The sequence below is a fragment of the Carassius carassius genome, chromosome 5 (assembly GCF_963082965.1).
Source record: "Carassius carassius chromosome 5, fCarCar2.1, whole genome shotgun sequence".
Lineage (NCBI taxonomy): Eukaryota > Metazoa > Chordata > Actinopteri > Cypriniformes > Cyprinidae > Carassius > Carassius carassius.
Window position 1 is genome coordinate 15799023 of NC_081759.1, and position 25920 is coordinate 15824942.

At 40.4% G+C, this 25920-nt stretch overlaps 1 protein-coding gene across 1 annotated transcript in view; it reads right to left on the minus strand.

The window, feature by feature from the left end:
- Window positions 1-4377: 4377 nt before the first annotated feature.
- Window positions 4378-25920, minus strand: part of LOC132140861 (D(2)-like dopamine receptor) — a 122927-nt gene continuing 101384 nt past the window's right edge. The window contains exons 3-8 of the mRNA XM_059549893.1: window positions 14076-14185; window positions 12232-12368; window positions 8554-8753; window positions 7549-7635; window positions 5081-5426; window positions 4378-4954 (exon numbers count right to left, since the gene is read on the minus strand). Coding sequence (XP_059405876.1) covers window positions 4761-4954; window positions 5081-5426; window positions 7549-7635; window positions 8554-8753; window positions 12232-12368; window positions 14076-14185 — 1074 coding nt within the window. The 3' untranslated portion in view covers window positions 4378-4760. The remainder of the gene's footprint in view (window positions 4955-5080; window positions 5427-7548; window positions 7636-8553; window positions 8754-12231; window positions 12369-14075; window positions 14186-25920) is intronic.

Sequence of the window (25920 nt, forward strand, 5' to 3'; positions counted from 1 at the left end):
TCTTGGGTCACCCAATACAAGTTATCTTTTAAAATTGAAAAATAAGGATAGGAGAGCGGTTGATCAGGATGAAGAAGCTGACCGTCGATAGAACGAACCTGATCAAAGGCGTTTTTCAGCGTTTCATCCCGGGACTGTTCCAGGGGAAAATCATCATGCTCAGGGAGGATGTTTCACTCCAGAGCACTCTGCTCCCCTGAAACAGGCTCCGGAGGTTCCGGTTCAGCCTCTCCCAACTGTGCAACCGCTACTCTACCCTTCTCTCTTTTCCCCCAAGAGGCATCCGAACATAAATATCCATATAATTTATTAAATGAGGGCCAATTAGTACCCAAAATTATTGGATGCCGGAGGTGCGGATTAACTGCCACCTCTATTCTATGCTTTTCTCCCCTGAATTGAATATCCACAGGCAAAATAGGATAATTCACCACTTCCCCGTGTACACACCGAACCTTAACCATGCGGCTATTATCCAACGCCCTAGGATGAATCAGACTTTGATGGATGGAGGATTGGTTACATCCTGAGTCCACCAAAGCCTGATATGTACCCCCCTTGATACTCACTGGTATTTGGTATAGGCCAGCTTGATCGAGGGCAGCCTGTGGCGCGTCGGGGACCCGGATCAATGTCCCCACCTCCATCAGTGGACATCTGTCAATGAAATGTCCTGGGTACCCGCAGCGCCAACAGGCTGGCCCAGACTTTACCGCCGCCCTGGCGGTAGGAAGTGGGTCAAGTGATTGGCGTGGAGAGAGCGGAGAGGGCATGGGCTGGGTGAAGGATCCCGTGGTCGAACTCCCTCCCCTGGGAGGAGTCCGGGGTGCAGCTGTTGGCTCCGCCGAGTAACCCGTCCTCCACCTGGGTGCTGGCTTCGGCGGGAGCCCTCCACTGGACCTAGGAAGGGGAACAGGTTTGGAGAGAGAGAGGGGAGGGGGAGAGAGAGAGAAAGAGAGAGACGCCGATGGTAGGGGGTCGCCGACCCCTGGGCATGCCACCATTTGGTCCTCTGCCAGCTCGATGGCCTGGTTCAGCGACGTCAGGTGGTGGCACTGGACCCACTGCGCCGTCTTCCTTGGCAGCTTGGCCACGAACTGCTCCAGTACCACACGATCAATCACATCCTCGACGTCGCTACTGTCGGCCATCAACCATTTGCGGCAGGAGTCCCGGAGCTGTTGTGCCATCACGAAGGGTTGGCCAGACTCTTCCAGGGTCAGGGTCCTGAACCTCTGTTGATGTTGTTCCGGTGTCTGACCGACCCGCTGGAGGATGGCACGCTTGAAGTCCTGGTAGACCAGGAGGTTTTGGACTGGCAGTTGGTGGGCGGCTACCTGCGCTTCTCCTGACAGCAGGGGGATAAGCCGCATGGGCCAGTCCCCGGTGGGCCATCTTCGAGCCTCTGCCGACTTCTCAAATAGATCCAGGAAGGCCTCCGGATCGTCGTGAGGCCCCATCTTGTTGAGCGGCAGAGGATATGTGCTGTCCTTGGCCCGAACCTCCCGGTCTACCCAGCTACGGAACAGCTCGCGGTCTTCATGCTGGGCTCGGAGGAGCGTTTTGTCTTGCTCCTCCTTGATCACCAGCATATGTTGATGTTGTTCCTGGTGAAGACCGGCGAGCGACTGGAAGATCTCTCTTTTATTCTTTAACCAAAAATCAACGGTGCGCACCAAGCGCGATCAGCGTGCTCATGCACATCAATAACCAATAACTCAGACTTCTTTTCTTGCAATCACTCCCAGCAGCGCCAACGAGGTCCCAGCTTGTCTCTCTCTCTCTCTGTCGTGCTCCGGCTTATATCCGGTCTCTCCAAGCCAATTACTGAAATCAGACACACATGTTCATCATCTGCACTTGACCTACTTACGCCTCGCTCTGCTCCGTCCTCTCTCTCCCGCTACAGACTCCGCCAAACCACGCCCCCCTCGCCACAGGCATCTTACTGCAGAACGCTTTAAACGTTTCTTTTCTTGGAAAGCACTACTGAGATCAATTGCACTGCTTGGGGTTTGGACGTATATGGCCCATGGACCATTGTGATTCGATTCACAAGAGGAGGCTCTGCAAACAGTAAATGTTGGGCAAAACTTTTCACATGCACGAGCACTAGAGCAGTACATATGGAAGTAATCGAGCATGGATACATCCAGCTGCATCAATGCACTACATTGCTTCTTTGCTATAAGGTGACCAGCCAAACATTCTTCAGAGCATGCAAAGAACTCTTCTTGACAGACCATACAGTCCAGAAGTATCTAAGTGATCAAGGCTGTTCTTGGCAATTTAATCCCTCTCATGCATCGCACATGGGAAAGAATGATGACACAGAATCATTGACAGTATGTTGCTGCAAAACAAAATCAATCTAACTTACGCACAAAGTTCTGTGTACTTTGATGGCTGAAGTGTCCACAGTAATCAATTCCAGACCACTAGTTCCAGTGTCTTCTGATCCAGAAATCCCACTGTTATTAACCCCTAACATTGTGCTCACCCAAAAGACTGGATTTCCCTTTATAGTTCCAACATGCGATTTCTCAGAGAAAGACAATGGAGAAAAGTTCAGGCCCTTGAAAATCAGTTTTGGGCCCACTGGCAATAAGAATACCTTCTCATCTTGCCAAAAAGGTGCACATGGACTGAATTATGCGCTAATCTTCAGGCTGGAGGTATAGTTCTCTTGAAAGACAGTATACTTTTTTTGCAATGATTGGCCTATGGCCATGATCACCAATAGAAGACATTATAAGTCATTATAATCAGTAATCATGTCCCCACTGGATGCAACAAATGCCTTGTTTATAATGGGTCTTATTGTTTGTCTCATCACGCTGGGACACGGCATCACAATATGGTAAGGAACGTAACATTTCTGTCAAATGCTTCAAGGTATTCAGCCAATCACAATGCACTGGATTGCTGGCCAATCAGCATACACCTCGCTTTTCAGAACGATGAGCTTTGTAAAAATCGACATGTTTCAGATAGGCGGGGCATAGAGGAGAAACAATAATGTACAATATATGTAAAATGTTTTTTTTTTTTTTTCGCATAAACAAATTGCATTACACCAAATACACAAAATAATGGGTTTTTTTACAACGTCATATGAGCCCTGAGAACCTCTTAAGGTACAACCAAAAGGTTCTACATACCGATCTCACAGGTCATTTTGCAAGGAATAAATGTAATTATTTACAGTGATGTCTAATGACATAAGGTGGGGAGTGTTCTGTTCCCATTTAATAGTACTTTAGTTCATTTTGTTGTTGAACTTTCATCTAATGGATTCTTTAAGAAACTGCAGATGACTTATAAATCAGGAAGTAAGCAGCTGCGGGCATGGCTGATGTGTATTAGATGGGGTGCTTTTTTGAGTAATCTTCTTTTAATCCTCACTTTGAACAGTTTGTGAAGAGCAATAGCTGTATGTTTCTTTTATTTGTTTTGGGCGATATATATATATATGTATATATATATATATATATATATACATATATATATGTATATATGTGTGTGTGTGTGTGTGTGTATACACACACACACAAGGGAGAACAGTAAAATTTTGATGTGAGAGGACAACAGGGGATAGACTTTTTAACTGAACAAAGCATTATTATAGATTATTGTATTTTGGACAGAAGTGGCAGTTTTAATTTAAAATAACTTTACACCCTACAGATTTTTTGCTATAAGTTTGATTACATGATATAATAATTGCTGTTAATAGAATTCATTGTCTGTTTGATAATGTCTTTAATTGATTTTTCCATACATTTCTGCCATATGTAGAAATTACTACTAAGCTACTAAATATTATAAAAATAGTTTTCTATAAAGTTGCTTTAGAACGATTTGTATCGAAAAAGCTCTATACAAATAAACTTGAATTGAACAAGACATTAATTGATGGACTGGAGTCCTGCTTTGGATTATCATAAAGTTTTTGTAAGCTGTTTATACTCTCATACCGATGGCACCCATTCACTGCAAAGGATCCATTGATGAGCTAGTGATGTAATGCTAATAAACTTCTCCAAATCTGTTCCAATATAGGAACCGATCTCCGATAGCCTGAGGGTGAAAACATTTTCAGTGAATGTTATCTTTTGGATTTACTGTTCTTTTAAATTGTATTATTTTGTGATCCAGTTCCTGGGTGTCAATATATGTTTAAAATGACAAGTTCAACATAAACAAAACATTACTGAGTGCACCTTTAGTATGGCTTTATAAAACCGTAAATGGCATGTTCACCTTATTTATTTGTCTTTACAGTTGATATCTCTTTATTAACAGGTTCTTAAACAAATACATAGATTGGTGATTAAATAAATACGTGAACAAACAGAGCTGTAAGCATTCTGTTACCAGATGCTCCCCACTAACTTAACATAACGATGTAATTATGACATTCAGGTCCCTGGTTGCATAAAGTCTCTGTGGTGAGATCCAATTACTCACCATCTCAAATTTGCTTCAATTCTACAATTAATTACATTCACACTGTAGTTCCAGAGAGAATAAACACACATTCGCACATGCACTCCACTGCCAGAAATAATGGAGACACACAAATAAAACTGTACTTTACATTAATTTGAACTTCCATTTTCTCAAATGAATTCATCCGTTCTGCCCTAAAAGCATGGCTTTGTAAATCCCTCATTTCCCATGGCGGTGAAAGATGGCACTAACCTCTTGTGAAATCCTCCATCTTTCCTCCTATATGCATGCAGTGAATAATGTCCTCATTAGTGCAATATCTTTATGAAAGCCTTTCTGAACTCCACATTGAAAGTGGTATATATGATGGGGTTGACGGCACTGTTCACATATCCCAGCCAAGTGAAGGCATTGTACATTTCCAGTGGCACCACGCAACTTGTGCAGTGAGTTTTCAAAATGTGAGTAATAAAAAAGGGCAGCCAGCAAATAATGAAAACACCTGCAACAGAGAAAATAAAGCAGAGGTATTCTGAGGACAAAAACTCAATCTAGGACTTTTATGTAACTTGTGCTTGGGCTTATGGCTGAGTAATACTTCTGTCAAATGACAGTATCGTGACCTCACCTAGAACAATAGCCAGCATTTGTGTAGCCTTCTTTTCTTTATGCTGGTACATCTTTCTCTTGCTCATGGTTTTGGTCACTGTAGTTTGGGTTTTGCCATTGTGCAGTGCCTGTGTTTCAACAAGTTTGGCTTCTTTAGGGGTGTGGACCTCCTTGGCATGCCCATTTTTATCATCTCCATTTGACTGACATTCACTGTGGGAGAGCGGGCCATGGATGGGTCTTGGGTTGGCCAGCAGGTCAACGACCAGAGTGGATTCCAATTTCTTTTTCTCTGGAGAGCTTGTGCCTGGCGTAACGTCCACCCTCACATCACCACCCTGGTGCAGGACTTCCTTTATTAATTGCTGTTGAAGATATAATTATCATTAGTTGTATGAGGACACTTTGTCATGAACATGAGCAGCTCAAAATAAGGACGAAATGTCAGTCAGCTGTGTTAGCAGCAGTCACTTTGCTTGATGGATTTTGTAAGTTATAGTACTGTTTAAGTTAATTTGATGTTAAAATATTTTCTGTAATCTCAGTACTGTTAGTTAATGGGCAAGTTTTGGAGTCAGTCTTCTGAAAACTCCCCCCCTCCCTCTCCCTCTAACTTCCGTCAATACAGCCAATGTGAGGAGTTTCAGGAGTGATGCAAAGTGCTCTTCCGCCATACATTATAGTTATAATTTTTTATTCGCTTAGAAAATTGCCACGTATTATTTTGTGTCACCATACTTACTCGTGTAACTACTCATGTAACCCTCTTTAAATACGTAAAACATGGAAATGTTTGGTAGCTTCTAAATTCATCCTGTTTGGATCCTAAGGATTGAATGGTACTAATGCTGGGTACACACCAAAATATTTTTTACATCTTATAAGATTTTCAAAATGTGATAGACCACTAACATGAGGATAAAAAATCCTAGATTTAACCGTTGTGCCATGATGTGACAAAGACAGCACACCACACACAAACAGATTTTCAACCAGAGTCTTGACTGTGAATACAGGAAATCTTGTAAAATCTCGCAAGACTTCAGAATAAGCATGGCAGACGATATGCAGGAAGAAATTGCAATGATATTGTTTGGAATGATTTTATACATGACACGTTATATAAACATTTGTGCTGTTGCCACAAATCAACAAGCTGATCCTCCATCTCTGCTGTCCTCATCAATTTCACTTTGTGCTGCGCCATGATTGCTTCCGTCTTCCGTCATCTCGCTTTCTGATTGGATATTGTTTCGTTTCACATGGTAATCTCCTCGGGGTTCCTCCCACACATCAGGATTTCTGATCGTAAATATTAAACATGTTGAATATTTACAATTCGCGATGGGGGCGGCTCCGACGATCTTCCGATCATGTTCGGACACTCTTAACACACCTCAGACCAGGGAAAAATCTGATAAAATAATCTGTAGAACCATGAAGATAATCGGGCCCCAAAATCAGCCGGATTATCTTTTGGTGTGTATCCAGCATAAGATAAACACTAGCATAGTGGCGCCGCACGCTACAGCAACTGAGTGCACACACTGAGATGGGAGCGGTACGTATCAACTCGTCTAAGTTAAGGGAAGAACATAGTGGAACAAGGCAAAACGGTGACGTTTTCCTTTAAATACTGTTTGCTTTCCGATCAGAGGAATTGTTGGCACAACCAAACAATATGAGGATGCTGGGGAAGTTGGAAGTCTTGCCGGTGGAGGTGAGGTTAAGCCTCTGCATTGTGGAGAGTGAGTGGCTGGTCGAGCAGAGCGGCAGCTGTGATGAAAACTGGTGCTCAGCGGCGGTATCTGGTGGGGAAGGAGTGATCCTGGGGCCGGCAAATTGTGGAGGAGGATCCGGAAAAATCCCCAGTATAGGTCTCATTATTGGACAGGAAAAATTGGGTCTGTGATAAAAATGGCAAAAGGAGCAAAACAAATGCTAAAATAATGTAGAGAGAATGAAAGTAAGATGGCTTGGGCCAGTTCTCTCTCAAACTGATAGGATAGATGGTGTAATTGCTGATGATGAATTGGCCGGGTTAATTATCTTAACGTGCTCCTCCCAAACTTTGTTATTAAAACATAATTTAATGGCCTTTCTGTCATAGTAAGCTTGGTCAGTAGGTCACTTGGTATAACATTACAGAAGCAACTTAAATATAATTTTTGCAAAAAAGTCGTCAAAGGCATGTATATTTCATGATCCTGGGTTGATTATTCACTTGCCTTTGTATATTAAGCGGGCATACATATATATATATATTTTTTTTTTTTATGTCATGTTTATGTCATTTGTTTTACATGCCTTTGACGACTTTTTTGCAAAAATTATATTTAAGTTGCTTCTGTAATACTATTTACACTATTACATATTGGATGTAATAGTGTAAATGTAGAGGCAGCTGCATACATATACTGAATCTACAGAATAACATTATATTTTACATAACATTCATGACTTGTTTTATAAGTGAATTGCACTTACTGCTTTCTTGTTTTTGGCAGGTAAACCTCCATTGGTCTTAATGATAACTGTGCACAGTTTCACATCTTCAGGATGTGTGCACTTTTCCTGTGGCAAAAGTAATAAGAATTTGATTCAGCATGTGGTCCACATTAAATTCCAATGATAGCATGGAGCCTTGAAAATCATTCATAGGTATATTTGGTGCCTCTTGATGAAACACAATGTAAATAAATCCACTGAACACAAAAAAAGCCTCTCTAGTACTAAAAGCTGAATGAAAAAGAATTTGCTTCAGAAATTTATAAGTACCACAAAAAGTCCTTAGGACCTTTTAAAACTAGACAGCTGAACCCATTGATCCAGAGTGGACATTAATAACAGCCGTTGCAAGAAATTGATGATGAACGGGCACAAATGTCAGAAAAAAAAGAAATAATTTGTAGCTCTTCAGTATTGTGATGAAAATAGAATATGAATAAAGGGTATATATCGCATTCACAATCTTTTCTAACACATACATTCCACAGGGAATTATGTTTAAAAAACCTTACAGCTCTGAAAAAAATGCCAATGGCTTCTTTTGCTTTAACGGCTTTACTTTCACATTATCCAGTAGGTAATGCATATTCAACAAAGGCTAAGGCAGTACCCCCATAACCACATACCAAATATACAGTGGATATGCTGGAATCAGACTATTTAAAGATAAAACCACCATAATTTTCATCAACATCATTAAGACATCTGTCTACCAGTAGCCACATACAAGAATTAAATGAATCTAACAACACTGTAACATAATACTGATTCCAGGGGTGAGTAAAGATTTTGGGGTCAATATATTTAAGGTGGTGTCCTGCAGTCCTGGTCCCACAAATTCTATAATTAACACTGAAAGCTGCTTCCCATATTTTCTAGAAAAAGGGCAACTTGATTTGTAAAACAACACTGACACCATGTCTTGTCCAGTGGGGAATGCTGGGTATTTTCCCTGAGGCTACTGTCTCACATGGTGTATATCACCTTGAGAGGGGGCTTAGCATCAGCGTCTGTCTTCTGGCAGCTCCGTTTAGTGTTGACCCGTTTTCGACGCTTACGAAGAACCACATAGATCTGCACGTACACAAGAAGGGTGATGATGAAGGGCACGTAGAATGACATGATGGAGGAATAGACAACAAAAGCGGGGTTGGCAATTTCACACATGGTATCATCCCGTGTAGCTAAGAGAGAGAGAGAGAGAGAGAGAGAGAGAGAGAGTAAAATATGGTTACACAACTAATTATGAGTGTAAAACTAATACGCTTTCTGACACACTGGCAAATGCCTGTATGGGGTGTACACTTATGGTCTTTGGGGTCTCTAGAGACCCTAGGCAACAAAATGGAATTTTGTGACAAAATAATTATTAAAAACAAACAAAAACATTTTTTATCTGTTTATTAATGTTTTTTACTCCACATTTGTTCAATTTTTGGAGGATTTATGATATTTTTACATTTATATAAATAAATATATTTTTTCAAATAGGTTTTTATGTAAAATCCACCCTATAAAAGACCCACATTTCTAACTTTCATTCATGGGGATAACCTGGATCATTTGACATGGTTCAGTGTAAGATTTTTGCTCATCTTTTGGCAAATTTAGTTTTAAAAATGAAAAATGATCACTTTTACCACTAGATGGCTGCAGAACTCCACTATATGCTGTTTGTTAGGGCTGTGACTCTTTGGGTAAGCAGCAATTCGATTCACGATTCATAGGTTTTCGAATCGATTCAAGAACGATTTTTGCACATTTATAATGATTAAATTTTATTCGATTCACAATAAAATTCAATTTGATTCTGCATTCTTTAAGTGTATTCACAGGATTATTTAAATGCTTCCCTTAAATTATTTACATGCTTAGTCAGGGGGCAAATTACACAGAATAAGTGCACAGAATAAGGTAGTAAATATACTTTATACTTTCTGTTCTGTAATAAATGATGTCAATTAGCACTACATCATTCATAAATTATATTTATTTATTGTGTTTTTTTCCCTTAACGTTTCATCAGTTCATTCTGCTTTTATTCAGTTTAGCTGCCGATATAGCCTGGCACGTCTATGAGAGCGAGATCACTTCACTTTCAGTGTGAAAACTTCTTTATCTCATTTTCACAAAATAAAATAATATACAAAATAATATGCTATAGTAGCGATTCAACTTTTCCTCTCCTTCAGCGAATGATGATTCTGAGAGAAAACGCGCCAGATGTCTGTTTGCTAAAGCAACAAACGCTACTTTCATGCATCTGATAATCAGATAAACCCCATGCTCTTATTTCAAGGTCATTGTTAATGCTGTGGTTATTTTAACAGTTTCCTTCATACATTCGGTTCATCAGCATTGTTAAAACACATTTATCATTCAATGGAACTGTGCATATGATTTAGAAATGGTAAGATGCAGAGAGCCATTGACAAACTACTGAAAAGTAGAGCTACTTCACTTTAGTATTACTGGCCACAAGTCCCAAGGAGAGATCACACATCAGCTGCGTCAGAGACGAACGAAGCGCGAGCACAATCCTGTGACAGTCTCGGCCGGTAAAAGAGGAGCGTGTGAAGGATTGATGTGAGGCACAAACACTGTTCAAGGTCTCCATTAATTTGTGCATGTAGTGACTTAATGTGCATATATTTTGAAAGCATTGAATCGCTATAGAAATCGTGATTCATTTGATTCTTAGCGTTTTAAGTCGATTACTGTCCGAGATCGGCGATTCATGATTTTAGAAAGTGTTGACCACTGTACAAAGTCATATGCACTTTGGACAAAGAGAACACTTTTTTAATTTTGGCAAATGTCATTTGCAGGTCAAAAAGACCCTGAAGACCACATAAGGGTTAATCATATTTAAATGGTTTAATATTTATTAATTCAATTATGTTCTTGTCGACTTGCAGAAAGAGGCCACCCATGCGTATTTCTGATTGGCAGTGATTTTTTTATTGACTTTGTTGTGTCCCATAGCCGTATAGCATCTGGTGTGGATGGACAATTTGCTTGTTGCTGGAATTGTATTGCATCGTGTTCGACTACTTTGGGCCATCAAATTATTTTAAATGATGCTAACAATAAAATAGCCATCGTTGTCTATTTTAATTTAATATATTTTAATACAAAAAATCATCTAGGTTACATATGTAACCCTTGTTCCCTGAAGGCGGGAACAGAGACATTGGTGATGACCGACAAATTGGGATCTCGCCAGAGAGACCAATCCACTTTGAGTGTAATTAAATGAGCAAATGAACATTGGCATGTGATTACTGCATCCAGCTGCCGTTGATCACAGCGTGAGGATAAGAGGCAGTAGGTGCACTGCATTCATTCATGCTCTCGCTGAGGAGCTGAGACGGTGACGGTGACTCAGCGGTGATACAGCAACAGTTGTGAAGAAACATGACGTCTCCATTCCCTCCTTCAGGTAACGAGGGTTATACCAGATTTCAGGAATTCACTGGCTGAAAGGCCTGGTGCTGGATGCTCCACCACATATAGCCACCAGAGTGCTGGAGGACTCTACAGTCAGGGGGCTTTATGGAGAACTAGGCGTCCAGGGCGCCGCAAGCCAACTCTGAACAGGGCCTCTCGGCGCAACTACCCATTTGAGTTGACAACACAGGAGGAAACCGGTTCGACACACCGGCTATAGAACCTAGTGAATGTGTTAGGAGTTGCCCAGGCCACAGCTCTACAAATGTCTGCTAGCGAGGCACCACGAGCCAGCACCCAGGATGATGCAACACCCATGTGGAGTGAGCACGCAACCTGAGCAGGCAGGGCACACCTTGTGCTTTGTAGGCCAAAGTGATGGCATCCACTATTCAGTGAGCCATCCTCTGCTTGAAGACAGCCTTCCCCTTCTGCTGTCCACCGTAACAGACAAAGAGCTGTTTTGAGGTCCTAAAGCTCAAAACCCTAAATCCTAAACCCTCCAGGGGCAGCACTTGAAGATTTTTCCACCTGGTCCCTGAAGGGAGTGGTAGGAACCTTGGGCACATAGCCGGGCCGGGGTCTCAGTGTTGCACTGGAATCAGCTAGCCCAAACTGAAGGCAAGATTCATTGACCGAAAAATGCCTGCAGGTCCCCCACCCTCTTGATCAAGGCCAATGCAGTCAGGAGCAGGTTTTTATAGAAAGAAACTTCAAATCGACTGACTGCAAAGGCTCGAAGGGGGCAGTTTGTAGCACCAATGCCAAATCCCAAGAGGGCAGGGAGGAAGGCCCAGGAGGATTTGCTATATATAGTTTAGTTGGTATCTCTGGCGAGATCCCAATTCATCAAAATTACACGTGACGTGTATATTTAATTTTATAACATTTATTTAAATATTTAATTTAATATAAAAAAATTTGTGATGGCAAAGCTCAATTTTTAGCAAATCTCTATGTTGTTGTTTTATTGTGGAATACATGTGACAAATTCATAGGGATAATGTCATGAATGCCATAAAATGTTATTTGTCATTGTGGTGTTTTGTCTCTTTTGTTTATACTTTAAGAATATATGTATTAAAAATATATGTATTCAAAACAAAAACACAAAATATTTGTTTTGAATGCTATGATGGTGAGTAAATACCCTTATGTAAATTTTTGTGTAAACTGTTGCTTTATGAATATAAGGAAAAAACGTACATTTACCTGTGTTATTTAATCCAAATAACAAAGGGCAGGAAATAGCGAATGAAAGCACCCAAACCACCGAGATCATTACCGTGACTCGTCTCTTGGAGCTGTAGCGTGTGTTGTACAACATCGGCATAGCAACAGCCGTGTACCTGCATGAGAAGCCCAGAGGGAAGGAGATGAAGAGGGGGTGGATGGGTTGGGGTGGATTTGCATTCAGTCAGACAAACAGAGAAGTAAACAATGATGGTCACACTCTTGCTTTTGTAACTGTAATAAACCTAAACTTCATCATGATCATCACTATCATTTCCAAAGCTTTCAGTGGTCTTCCTACTCAAACAAAAAGCTTTTACATTCTGGGAGACGTCACTAAGCATGGGTTGCACTGAATGTGATTTTTGTTTCTGATGTCTGCGTTGTTTGACTGAATTCATGACAGAACTATCTGTTCTTTTCAGCGGAATATTGTAATCTGACATGCTTTACTGGGACTCTTCAGAATCCCCAAATTACCCATTCATAATGTCCTTCTCCATCAAATGGACATCATTTGATGAACTTTTGCCGCCATAATCAATAAAAATGTAGATAAACATTTTTTTTTTAATCTAATATTCAGTATACCACCTGCTTTCTGTGGATGAGAATGGCACAGTTTTAATTGCAGAAGGAAATTTAGCACCTGATTAAACTGAATTACATGTGGTTAGTCAATAAGACGTGCATTTTTTGCCCTAAAAAACTCTTTAGTGAAGTTAAACTCTTTAGTGTTATGCACCTTCACCCAAAAATAAAAATTCTGTCATCAGTTATTCACCCTCGTGACATTCCAAACCTTACTTTCTTCTGCAGACCACAAAAGATGATATTTTGAAGAATGTTGGTAACCTTTGACTTTCCTTATATGGATGAAACATTTTTCTTCCTGCTCCATAAAATAACATTGTGGTCACCGAGCTTTTGCTATTGACGGCCCAACAATCTCCCTGTTGCCATTAGAACAGCACCTTCCTTGTCTGTTTTTGAATCAATGCTTAAATCTTATTTATTTAAAAAAAGTATGCTGGGTTAAATGTTTACTGTACTGTTTTTGTATATTTTATACTATTAACTATGTACAGAACTTTGGTCAACACTTGTTTGTTTTAAAATGTGCTTCATAAATAAATTTGAGTATAAACATTTTTGAGTTAACGATCCCTTTTCTTTGTCTTTCAATTTTACCTCCCCCCCACATAGCAGACAGACTGGCACTGCTGGCCTTTTGTCGGCAATGGCATGTACCCTTTCAGCCAGAGCTGGGCCATGTGTGGCAATGATGGCATGGCGTGGATCACGGCAAACAATATGAGGGCCGATTGTTGGTGGGAGGAGTGTGGCCCAGATCAATCCAGTGATATGTGGCCCAAATCGGGCAAAGATGTGGCAGCATATTATGTGACCCAAGATAAACAAGATAAATACAATATTGCATGATAGTTGTTAAATGATAACATACAGAATAAAACATTGTAATTTCAAAATTAAGCAAATCAGTCAACTGCATTAAAATGCACTTAATTATAATTATGCACTCAGCAGCTGCTTACTTTTTAGTTAAAAATAACAGTGTTTTGTGAATGTTGATTTACAATCAGTAATCAGTAAATCAGAGTGACCTGCCAAATTGGGTTTGACAATTGGGTTTAAATTATTTTTTCATACTAACACAACTGTAGTCTAAACAACAAGATGCCTATTTCATATGGTATAACATCTCACCATTCCAATGCCCACAAAAATATGTGATTGATATATGGTATTCTTGGGATTTAAAAGAATCATTACACTTTTCCTGAACTGAAAGAAGAACCTACCTGTCAATACTAATGGCACACAGATTAAGAATGCTGGCTGTACACATCATGACGTCCAGGGTGACGAACACATCACAATGGATTTTACTGAAACGCCACTCCCCCACCACCTGCAACACATGCACAAACACACAATCAGACACAATATGTTTCTGTAAACAACCATTGTTCATTAGCTCTTAATCTATGCACAGGGGTACCACAAGGATCGATACTTAGCCCACTTTTGTTTAGTCTATATATCAATGATCTGCCATCAGTTTGCCTTGATATCAATACATTAATGTATGCAGACGACACTGTAATTAATGCGCATGCCAAGACAAAACATCTGGCTGCTGCCAAACTGACCATAGCTAAGGATAAGATCACCAATTGGCTAAATTGTTCATGCCTTCAACTAAATCTAGACAAAACTGTGGGAATGTTTTTTACAAAGAGACAATGTAACATTGTGCCAAATATAACGATTTTAGGTCAAAACATTAGTATTGTGACACAATTTAAGTATTTGGGCGTCATTATTGACTCTAATCTCTCTTTTAAAGCACATATTAAGAAAGTATGCAATAGGGTCAAGTTCAGCTTAGCTAATTTTAGATATATTAGAAATGCACTTACTTTTAATGCTGCCAAATTATTTATGGATGCCATGATTATGTCACATCTAACATATTGTCTGACAAGCTGGGGACAAACTAACAGTTTATCACTAAAGCCATTAGCTATTCTTTATAAAAAAAACTCTCAAAGTCCTGGACCAGAAGCCTAACAGTTCACATCATTGCATTATTCTTAAAAACCATAAACTGTTAAGCTGGGAAGATGTTATCAAATATAAAAACATCTGCCTGGTCTACAAAATTTTGCATAATACCGCTCCTGCTCCGTTTAATTCATTTGTAATCCGACGTAATAATGGCAGTCAGATCACTAGAAGCACCACACGAGGTGACCTTCTAATCCCATTCAGGAAAAGCACATTTGGTCAATTATCGTTTTCTGTTACAGCAATACAAAACTCGAACTCACTGCCCACTATAATTAAAGACATACATACATATTCCACCTTTGCTACACACCTTAAAAACTGGCTGTCCGACAATTATAACTGCATACATTAATCTGAAAGTTGTGATGTGTATTTGATGTGACATGGTCATGCTGCTGCCATTAGATTTTTCTGCTGTCTGTTTCAATGTTAGGTTTTGTCTGTGTTATTATCGTGTATGTTGTTTTGTACTGTTTTAATGCATGAACTGCTTATATGCCTTTGCAATTTCTGCTGGTTTGTTTGTGCTTGTCTCATTTGTGTGCCACATGTTTGTATGTCTTATTCCATCTTGCTTATCCCTGTTGTAAATATAATTGTATTGTTTTTTATTTGTTGTATGCCTTTTAACAACTGGCCGGGGACTACAGCTGGAAATTAGCCGTAGAGGCTAAAGCTGCTCTTTTCATTAAAAGGGATTGTCCACGTTATTATAAACTAATAAACTCAAACTCAAACTCAGACTTGAAAAGAGTTCTTGAGAAAAGTTCTGTTATTTACTGTGGACAACAATAAGACTTTACTGGCAGATAGATAAATAAATAAATAAATAATGAGGGATAGAGAAATAGAATGCAAATGAAATGAATAAAATAAAAACTGAATACAAAATTGGTTCTGGAAAAAGAAGTATCATATAAAACTGTAACACTTTATATTAAGGTTTCATTCGTTAACCTTGGTTCCCTAACTAGGTTGCTACGAGTGATGTAGTTATGGGGTCTCACTTCGGAGGCCAATTGTCTCTTGAGTTTAAGAGAAAACGCCAATGAAAATTGGTTTGTGGATTTTGCATGCTGAGCCACGCTGAAGACGCATTTGTGGATGGTTCATTCATGTTTTTCCTCTATATAGTGTTGACATGGCAACTAGTAAATACCATAAATTTTGTTATTCTAGAATGTGTGGAAATATTTAAACCATGTGTGTTACAGCTAACCCCACATTAGTTTTGTGCTCCGCACTCCTCTATATGACAGTAGCATTAGCCTGCCTCATGTCACATAAAACAAATCTGGCCATACAAATCAAATTGTGTAGGTTATTCTAAAAATGTCATTTTTCTTATATTAAATAATTATCCTCATCAGACTTTTTCAGTTTTTTTTCTTAATAGAGTTGGATGCCCTTTACAACTCAGAACTTATTAGTACTCATCTGGCACCACATTAGCCAGCAGTAGCTGGTACCAAGGGAACAGGACAGAATGAGCTAATAGAAAGCTAATAGAAAGAGCAACTCTATAGAGTAACAATGAGAGTCCTCTAATTCTGTCTGCTTTCTTCTTTATCTCAGGAGACATATAGAATAATTATCCATCTCTTATCACTGCAGCCTGTCATATCTGATCTACCTGTCATTTTCACCGACAACACACAGCAAAAATGAAAGGAATCTTTGGAATTGACAGTTGACTTCATTATAGTCCTCATGTACGCTTTGTCCGCAAACTTTTATACTTTTAGAGACATGCAAATACATCAAAAGAGTATCGTAACTCATGCAAAGCTCTGTGGGGTGAATTCAGCAGACTACCTCAATCTATGTAAAATGCAAAACTGAACTGAGAATTAATCTTAAATTCAGGTAGTAAACAGGATGTTGAATTGGAATTTTAATTGTTAAAAAAAAAGACAAAAAGACAATGCAAAATTTGCATGTTGACTTGCCTTGTTTTATTGGCCATTGATGGATGGATGAATGGCATTAGAAATGTTATAGAAATGTGTATTTATTTGATCATATTTAACAAAACAACATTTGTAGATCAGGGTGGAAGGTCCGTGTACCTTCGTATAATTCGTTTTTTAATTTAATATTGAAATCTGAAAAATGAAAAAACTGCACGTTTTTCTTTTTTTCATTTGTCCAAACAAAACGAAAAATTAAGACTTCGGCTTCGTTTTTTCGTTTTTATGTTCAGGGACAGAAAACGAATAAACAACTTGAATATTCGATCCCTGCATGTGGGCGGTAATAAAACGCCCCCCCTCGCTGATTGGTCAACCAAACATTACAACATAATGATAGTCCTAAAGACATAATAGGAGTCCTACGGATTCTTAACGTGTTTATTACTACCACATTTTATCTCTTTCTCTTCATCATTTTGGTCGTTTGGCACACGACTGTTTTATTATAGTACCCACCTATCAAAATCTGTCTGGCAAAGCTGCGCGACTCACTGCAGCAGGGGAGAATATAGCCTATTGTAGCGAAGAGCAGATTTATGTCAACATGTAACGTTAGTCATAACTTTTGTTTTAGACAATATGCTGCACTTTAAACCATGGGGGAACTTAAATAAAATGACAGATATGAATATAAATTAGCACATATATTATTTTTATATTTTGAGTTTTATTCATAGAGCACTTTATGCAAATTTCGGAAATTGTTTTCCCACTAGCATGGGACTAATGGTTCGTCAGAGTGCTTGTTCCAGTGATTGAATTTAGTGAAATGTGAATTCGACGTCATGATTTGAATGTAAACTCATTTGAGTTATAAGAACATATCAAAACCCTGAAATAACACTTCGAACAATAAACCATAGATCAGTGTCAGATATTACCATTCCCATAAAGGGCACCTGATTTTCCGGGTTTTTTTTTTTTTTTTTACTTTTTTTACACTTTACCTTTTGTATGTCATATTTAATGTTAAATTTTTACATAAAAAAACATTAGAATAATATAACAATAGGCTGTTACCAATTAAATCAGTATTCAGAGATGATACTTTTATAGATGTATTTACAGTTTAATGCTGATCAGACAGCTGTACGTGCATTTACATAGCAATTACAAATGTATAATGATTTAAGATTAATGTTTAATACAACATTTTTAATACATAAATATGAACAATTTTTTTTTAATGAAACGAAAATGATACTTGAATTATGAAAGTAATATCACCACTAGGTGGCGGTATTTCATTGTGTTAATAAAGAAGCCTTTTATTCCATCTATTCGTTCAAAATGCTTCATTCATTGATTCAGAAATAAAATCTGTCTCAGATAAAAAAAAAAAAGTTGCTGTCTATGATAATTGGTCAGTGAATTGTTGTCTATAATAATGGATCTTTCAAAGACTGTGATTCTTTAAGGAACTATATACCATTCTTTACTCCTACTGTGAGTCACACAGCTGTTGTGTTACTTGGGCAGCGAAAATAAAAAAAATCTATGCTATCAGTTAGATGGCCAGTACCCAATATGAATTAAATAAACTCAGCCTATTGTCTAAAACTACCTATGTTCACATAAATGAATAGTGGTCTGTGCTTGTCTAATACATTCTCGCCGCGCTGCAGTGCACAAAGTATAGTGCAGGTGCGAAGTAAATTGATATTTACTTGATAAACTAAATGTTTCACTGGTAGGTTGCATAATTTATGCCTACAAAAAAGAAAGTTCTGTAGGGTTTGCCTTGGTACGGTTTGTGTCAAGCCATTCGTTAATCTGGGCTGCGTTTCTCGATAACGATCGATTTAAGCGCTGAAGACCGTTTTCTACGAGTCATTTTACGATCGTCCGTTATTGTTTCATGTGCGTTTCCCAAAAATGCACTTTACACAGTTAACACAGTCGCACGTAGCTGTGCTTTAAGTGCTACTTAGGAGTCTCTATCCGTTTTTCAAGTGATGAAATGTCACCTTATAGAATGGCTCGGAATTGTAGTAGGCCTACACAATCTATATATAATTATATTATATTATATTATATTATATTATATTATATTATATTATATTATATTATATTATATTATATTATATTATATTATTATTATGGTATAGTGTATAATTTTACTTTACAATAATAATAATATTAATAATAATAATAATAATAATAATAAATATATATATAGAGAGAGAAACGTGATTTTCAGCTGTTTTTCTTGCATGTCAGCAAGTTATTGACAGAACCCACCGCCCCCCAACCCCCAAGCATATTTCCTGCATTACTTATTTTATTTTTTATTTTTTCAATCATTTAATTTAATGTATTTTTATTTATTCCTGCACTTTTTAATTATTTAATAATAGTAATAAAAAACATTGTAAGAAGAAAGATTTATGCGGTCACCTGCAGGGAAATCAGCAGATTAGAAATTAAACTTTATTCAAGTGCAATGTGATTATAAGGATTTGATTGTACTTTATTGTACATTTTTTACTCGTTTTTGCCGTTGTTTTAAATGAATTCATAAATGAAAAATGTTTTAAAAAGGCAGAAAAAATTAAAATACACATAATGTAGGAAATATACTTCAAAATTATACACTGATAATCTATAAATGACTTGCTGATTTGCACGAAAACCAGCAACCTATTGGACCCCAAAATAATGTCTCTCTCTCTCTCTCTCTCTCTAGGCTATATAATAATTATTATTATTATCATTATTATTATTATGTAAAGTATAATCTTATTCGTATAATGCAATATAATATAATAAAAATATACTATTGTATCTGCGTTGTCTGGAACACAGCATAAGGTAAACATTTGGGACAACAACCAATGTTTTCTGAAATTTGCATAAAGTGCTTTTTGAATAAAACTCAAAATAGAAAAGTAATAAATAATAGATGTACTAATTTCTATTCATATCTGTCATTTTATTTAAGTTCCCTCATAGTTCAAAATGCAGTATATTGTCTAAAACTAAATTTATAACTAGATATTCACATAAACTGAAAGCGGTCTGCACTTCGCTACAAGAGGCGCACAGCTTTGCCAGACAGATTTTGATAGACGTGGATACTACAATAAAGCATCCGTGTGCCAAAGGACCAAAAGGCTCTGCCTCTGTATGGTTTGTGTCAAGCTATTCTTTGATCTGGCTGTTTGATGAAGAGAAAGAGATCAAATGTAGTAGAAATAAACACGTTAAGAATCCGTAGGACTCCTATTATGTCTTTAGGACTATTATTATGTTGTAATGTTTGGTTGACCAATCAGCGGAGAGGGGCGTTTCATTCCCGCCCACATGTAGGGATCGGATATTCAAGTTGTTTATTCGTTTTCTGTCCCTGAACATAAAAACGAAAAAACGAAGCCGAAGTCTTAATTTTTCGTTTTGTTTGGACAAATGAAAAAAAGAAAAACGTGCAGTTTTTTCATTTTTCAGATTTCAATATTAAATTAAAAAACGAATTATACGAAGGTACACGGACCGTGGAATAACATCCTATAGTACAATTTCTTTAAATTTAATAGGAGTCAATTCTGACTTAAAATGCATACAGCTCATGGTTCATGGTCTGTGTACCTTCGTATAATTCGTTTTTTAATTTAATATTGAAATCTGTTTTTCTTTTTTTCATTTGTCCAAACAAAAGAAAAATCAAGAAATCGGCTTCATTTTTTCGTTTTTACGTTCAAGGACAGAAAACGAATAAACAATTTGAATTTTCGATCCCTACATGTGGGCGGGAATGAAACGCCCCTCTCCGCTGATTGGTCAAACAAACATTACAACATAATAATAGTCCTAAAAATATAATCAGAGTCCTACGCTTCTACGGTTTCTTAACGTGTTTATTTCTACTACATTTGATCTCTTTCTCTTCATCAAACAGCCAGATCAAAGAATAGCTTGACACAAACCATACAGAGGCAGAGCCTTTTGGTCCTTTGGCACACGGCTGTTATATTATAGTACCCACCTATCAAAATCTGTCTGGCAAAGCTGCGCAACGCACTGCAGCACAGGGATTTTTGTGAACATGTAGTCATAACTTTTGTTTTAGACAATATGCTGCATTGTGGACTATGGGGGAACTTAAATAAAATGACAGATATGAACAGAAATCAGCACATCTATCATTTATTATTTTTCTATTTTGAGTTTTATTCATAAAGCACTTTATGCACATTTCGGAAACCATAGGTTGTTATCCCAAATGTTTACCTTATGCTGTGTTCCAGACAACTCGGATACAATATAATATATTTTTTTATTATATTATATTGCATTATATGAATAATATTATACTTTACATAATAATAATTATATATATATATATATATATATATATATATATATATATAGCCTAGAGAGAGAGAGAGAGTTATTTTGGGGTCCAATAGGTTGCTGGTTTCCGTGCAAGTCAGCAAGTCATTTACAGATTATCAATGTATAATTTTGAAGCATATTTCCTACATTATTTCATTAATTTTGTTTTTTGTTTAGTCATTTAATTTAGATGTGTATTTTTATTTTTTCTGCCTTTTTAAATTTTTTCATTTAAGAATTCATATAAAAAAATAAAAAAAAAACGAGTATAAAATGTACAATAAAGTACAATCAAATCCTTATAATCACATTGCACTTGAATAAAGTTTAATTTCTAATCTGCTGATTGGCCTGCAGGCGACCGCATACATCTTTCTTCTTACAATGCATGTTATTACTGTTATTACTGTGTTTTTTTGTTGTTTTGTTTTTTGTTTTTTTGGGAGGTTTTAACTTAAAAAAAATCTTTAAGATAGAGTTTTCATTTGTACATGTATGAGCCAACCATGATGTAAAAAAAAGAATGACACCTCGACTGTCCATCAGCCTGTAGGCTCAATTGTGTGTGGAGGAGTCGGGCCCGAATTGGCGCAAAAATTCACAAAATGTGACGTCATGCGCGTTCTCGTCTACTTGGGCTTACAACCGTACGGCACGCCAGCCATTATAGTAAGCAGCGGCAATAGTATTTTCAAATGGACTCTGTGGATGGAAAGAAGCGACCAGCCTCCAGCACAATTCAGACACCCACGGACACTCCTCGTAAGTAAAAAAAAAAAGAGCGTGCACACTGAGAACGAGCATGAGACTGGCTGCAGTTCCTCTAACGCCCACTGGTGTCAGTAACGGTTAGAAACTTCAGAACCTACGCAATGCTCCTTTAAACAATTAAAAAGGGCAGAAAAAATAGAAATACATCTAAATTAAATGATTGAACAAAAAATGAATAAAATAAGTAATGTAGGAAATATGCTTTGTGGGGGGGGGGGGGGGCGTTCTGTCAATAACTTGCTGAAGTGCTAGAAAAACAGCTATATGTACTGGACCTGAAAATCACGTCTCTCTCTCTATATATATATGTATTATTATTATTATTATTATTATGTAAAGTATAATATTATACACTATACCATCCATCCATCCATCTTCTACCGCTTATCCGGGGCCGGGTCGCGGGGGCAGCAGTCTAAGCAGAGAACCCCAGACTTCCCTCTCCCTAGACACTTCCTCCAGCTCTTCTGGGGGGACACCGAGGCGTTCCCAGGCCAGCCGGGAGACATAGTCTCTCCAGCGTGTCCTAGGTCTCCCCCGGGGTCTCCTCCCAGTGGGATGTGCCCGGAACACCTTCCCGGGAAGGCGTCCAGGAGGCATCCGGAACAGATGCCCGAGCCACCTCAGCTGACCCCTCTCGATGTGGAGGAGCAGCGGCTCTACTCTGAGCTCCTCCCGGGTGACTGAGCTTCTCACCCTATCTCTAAGGGATCGCCCAGCCACCCTGCGGAGAAAGCACATTTCGGCCGCCTGTATCCGGGATCTTGTCCTTTCGGTCATGACCCAAAGCTCATGACCATAGGTGAGAGTAGGAACGTAGATTGACCGGTAAATCGAGAGCTTCGCCTTGCGGCTCAGCTCTTTCTTCACCACGACAGACCGGTACATCGACCGCATTACTGCAGAGGCTGCACCGATCCGTCTGTCAATCTCCCGTTCCATCCTTCCCTCACTCGTGAACAAGACCCCAAGATACTTAAACTCCTCCACTTGAGGCAGGAACTCTCCACCAACCTGAAGTGGGCAAGCCACCCTTTTCCGACTGAGGACCATGGCCTCGGATTTGGAGGTGCTGATTCTCATCCCAGCCGCTTCACACTCGGCTGCAAACCGTCCCAGTGCATGCTGAAGGTCCTGGCCTGATGAGGCCAACACGACAACATCATCCGCAAAGAGCAGAGACGAAATCGTGTTATCACCAAACCTGACCCCCTCCGGCCCCTGGCTGCGCCTAGAAATTCTGTCCATAAAAATCATGAACAGAACCGGCGACAAAGGGCAGCCCTGCTGGAGTCCAACACGCACCGGGAACAAGTCTGACTTACAGCTGGCAATACGAACCAAGCTCCTGCTCCGTTCGTACAGGGACCGGATAGCCCTTAGCAAAGGGCCCCGGACCCCATACTCCCGGAGAACCCTCCACAGGCCGCCGCGAGGGACACAGTCGAATGCCTTCTCCAAATCCACAAAGCACATGTGGACTGGTTGGGCATACTCCCATGAACCCTCCAGCACCCTGTAGAGGGTATAGAGCTGGTCCAGTGTTCCACGGCCTGGACGAAAACCACACTGTTCCTCCTGAATCCGAGGTTCTACTATCGGCCGGATTCTCCTCTCCAGTACCCTGGCATAGACTTTCCCAGGGGGGCTGAGAAGTGTGATCCCCCTGTAGTTGGAACACACCCTCCGGTCCCCCTTCTTAAAAAGAGGGACCACCACCCCGGTCTGCCATCCCAGAGGCACCGTCCCCGACTGCCACGCGATGCTGCAGAGGCGTGTCAGCCAAGACAGCCCCACAACATCCAGAGACTTGAGGTACTCAGGGCGGATCTCATCCACCCCCGGTGCCTTGCCACCGAGGAGTTTCTTGACTACCTCGGTGACTTCAGCTTGGGTTATGGACGAGTCCACATCTGAGCCCTCAGCCTCTGCTTCCTCAATGGAAGACGTGACACCGGGATTGAGGAGATCCTCGAAGTATTCCTTCCACCGTCCAACGACATCCCCAGTTGAGGTCAACAGCTCCCCACCTCTACTGTAAACAGCGTTGGTAGGGCACTGCTTCCCTCTGCTGAGGCGCCGGACGGTTTGCCAGAATCTCTTCGAGGCTGACCGATAGTCCTTCTCCATGGCCTCACCGAACTCCTCCCAGGCCCGAGTTTTTGCCTCCACAACCACCCGGGCTGTAGTCCGCTTGGCCTGCCGGTACCTGTCAGCTGCCTCTGGAGTCCCACAAGCCAACCAGGCCCGATAGGACTCCTTCTTCAGCTTGACGGCATCCCTTACTTCCGGTGTCCACCACCGGGTTCCGGGATTGCCGCCTCGACAGGCACCGGAAACCTTACGGCCACAGCTCCGAGCGGCCGCTTCGACAATGGAGGTGGAGAACATGGTCCACTCGGACTCAATATCTCCAGCCTCCCTCGGGATCCAGTCGAAGCTCTGCCGGAGGTGGGAGTTGAAGATCTCTCTGACAGGAGACTCGGCCAAACGTTCCCAGCAGACCCTCACAGTACGTTTGGGTCTGCCGAGTCTGTCCAGCTTCCTCCCCCGCCATCGGATCCAACTCACCACCAGGTGGTGATCGGTTGACAGCTCCGCCCCTCTCTTCACCCGAGTGTCCAAGACATACGGCCGGAGGTCGGATGAAACGACCACAAAGTCGATCATCGACCTACGGCCTAGGGTGTCCTGGTGCCACGTGTACTGATGGACACCCTTATGCTTGAACATGGTGTTCGTTATGGACAAGCTGTAACTAGCACAGAAGTCCAATAACTGAACACCGCTCGGGTTCAGATCAGGGGGGCCGTTCCTCCCAATCACGCCCCTCCAGGTGTCACTGTCGTTGCCCACGTGGGCGTTGAAGTCCCCCAGTAAAACGACGGAGTCCCCAGTCGGAGCACTTTCCAGCACCCCTCCCAGAGACTCCAAGAAGGCTGGGTACTCTGCATTGCCGTTCGGCCCGTAGGCACAAACGACAGTGAGAGACCTATCCCCGACCCGAAGGCGCAGGGAAGCGACCCTCTCGTTCACCGGGGTAAACTCCAACACATGGCAGCTGAGCTGGGGGGCTATAAGCAAACCCACACCAGCCCGCCGCCTCTCACCATGGGCAACTCCAGAGTGGTGAAGAGTCCATCCTCTCTCGAGGAGTGTGGTACCAGAGCCCAAGCTGTGCGTAGAGGTGAGTCCGACTATCGCTAGTCGGAACCTCTCTACCTCACGCACAATCTCGGGCTCCTTCCCCGCCAGTGAGGTGACGTTCCACGTCCCTAGAGCTAGTTTCCGTGTCCAGGGATCGGGCTGTCGAGGCCCCCGCCTTCGACTGCCACCCGATTGTCTAAGCACCGGCCCCTTACGGTCCCTCCTGTAGGTGGTGAGCCCACGGGAAGGCGGCCCCACGTCGCTCCTTCAGGCTGAGCCCGGCCGGACCCCGTGGGGGGAGGCCCGGCCACCAGGCGCTCGCATACGAGCCCCAACCCCGGGCCTGGCTCCAGGGTGGGGCCCCGGCTGCGCCATACCGGGCGACGTCACGGTCCTTTGATTTATTCTTCTCATAAGGGGTTTTGAACCGCTCTTAGTCTGACCCGTCGCCTAGGACCTGTTTGCCTTGGGAGACCCTACCAGGGGCATATAGCCCCGGACAACATAGCTCCTAGGGTCATTCGGGTACTCAAACCCCTCCACCACGTTAAGGTGGCAGTTCAAGGAGGGGATACACTATACCATAATAATATAATATAATATAATATAATATAATATAATATAATATAATATAATATAATATAATATAATATAATATAATATAATATAATATAATATAATATAATTGTTATTATATCCGAGTTATCTGGAACGCAGAATTATTATGTAAACATTTCAATAAAAAATTGTTAAACGAAAAAATGAATTGACTTCCATAGTAGGAAAATATATACTATGGAAGTCAATGAGACCAGAAACTGTCTGGTTACTGACATTCTCCTAAATATCT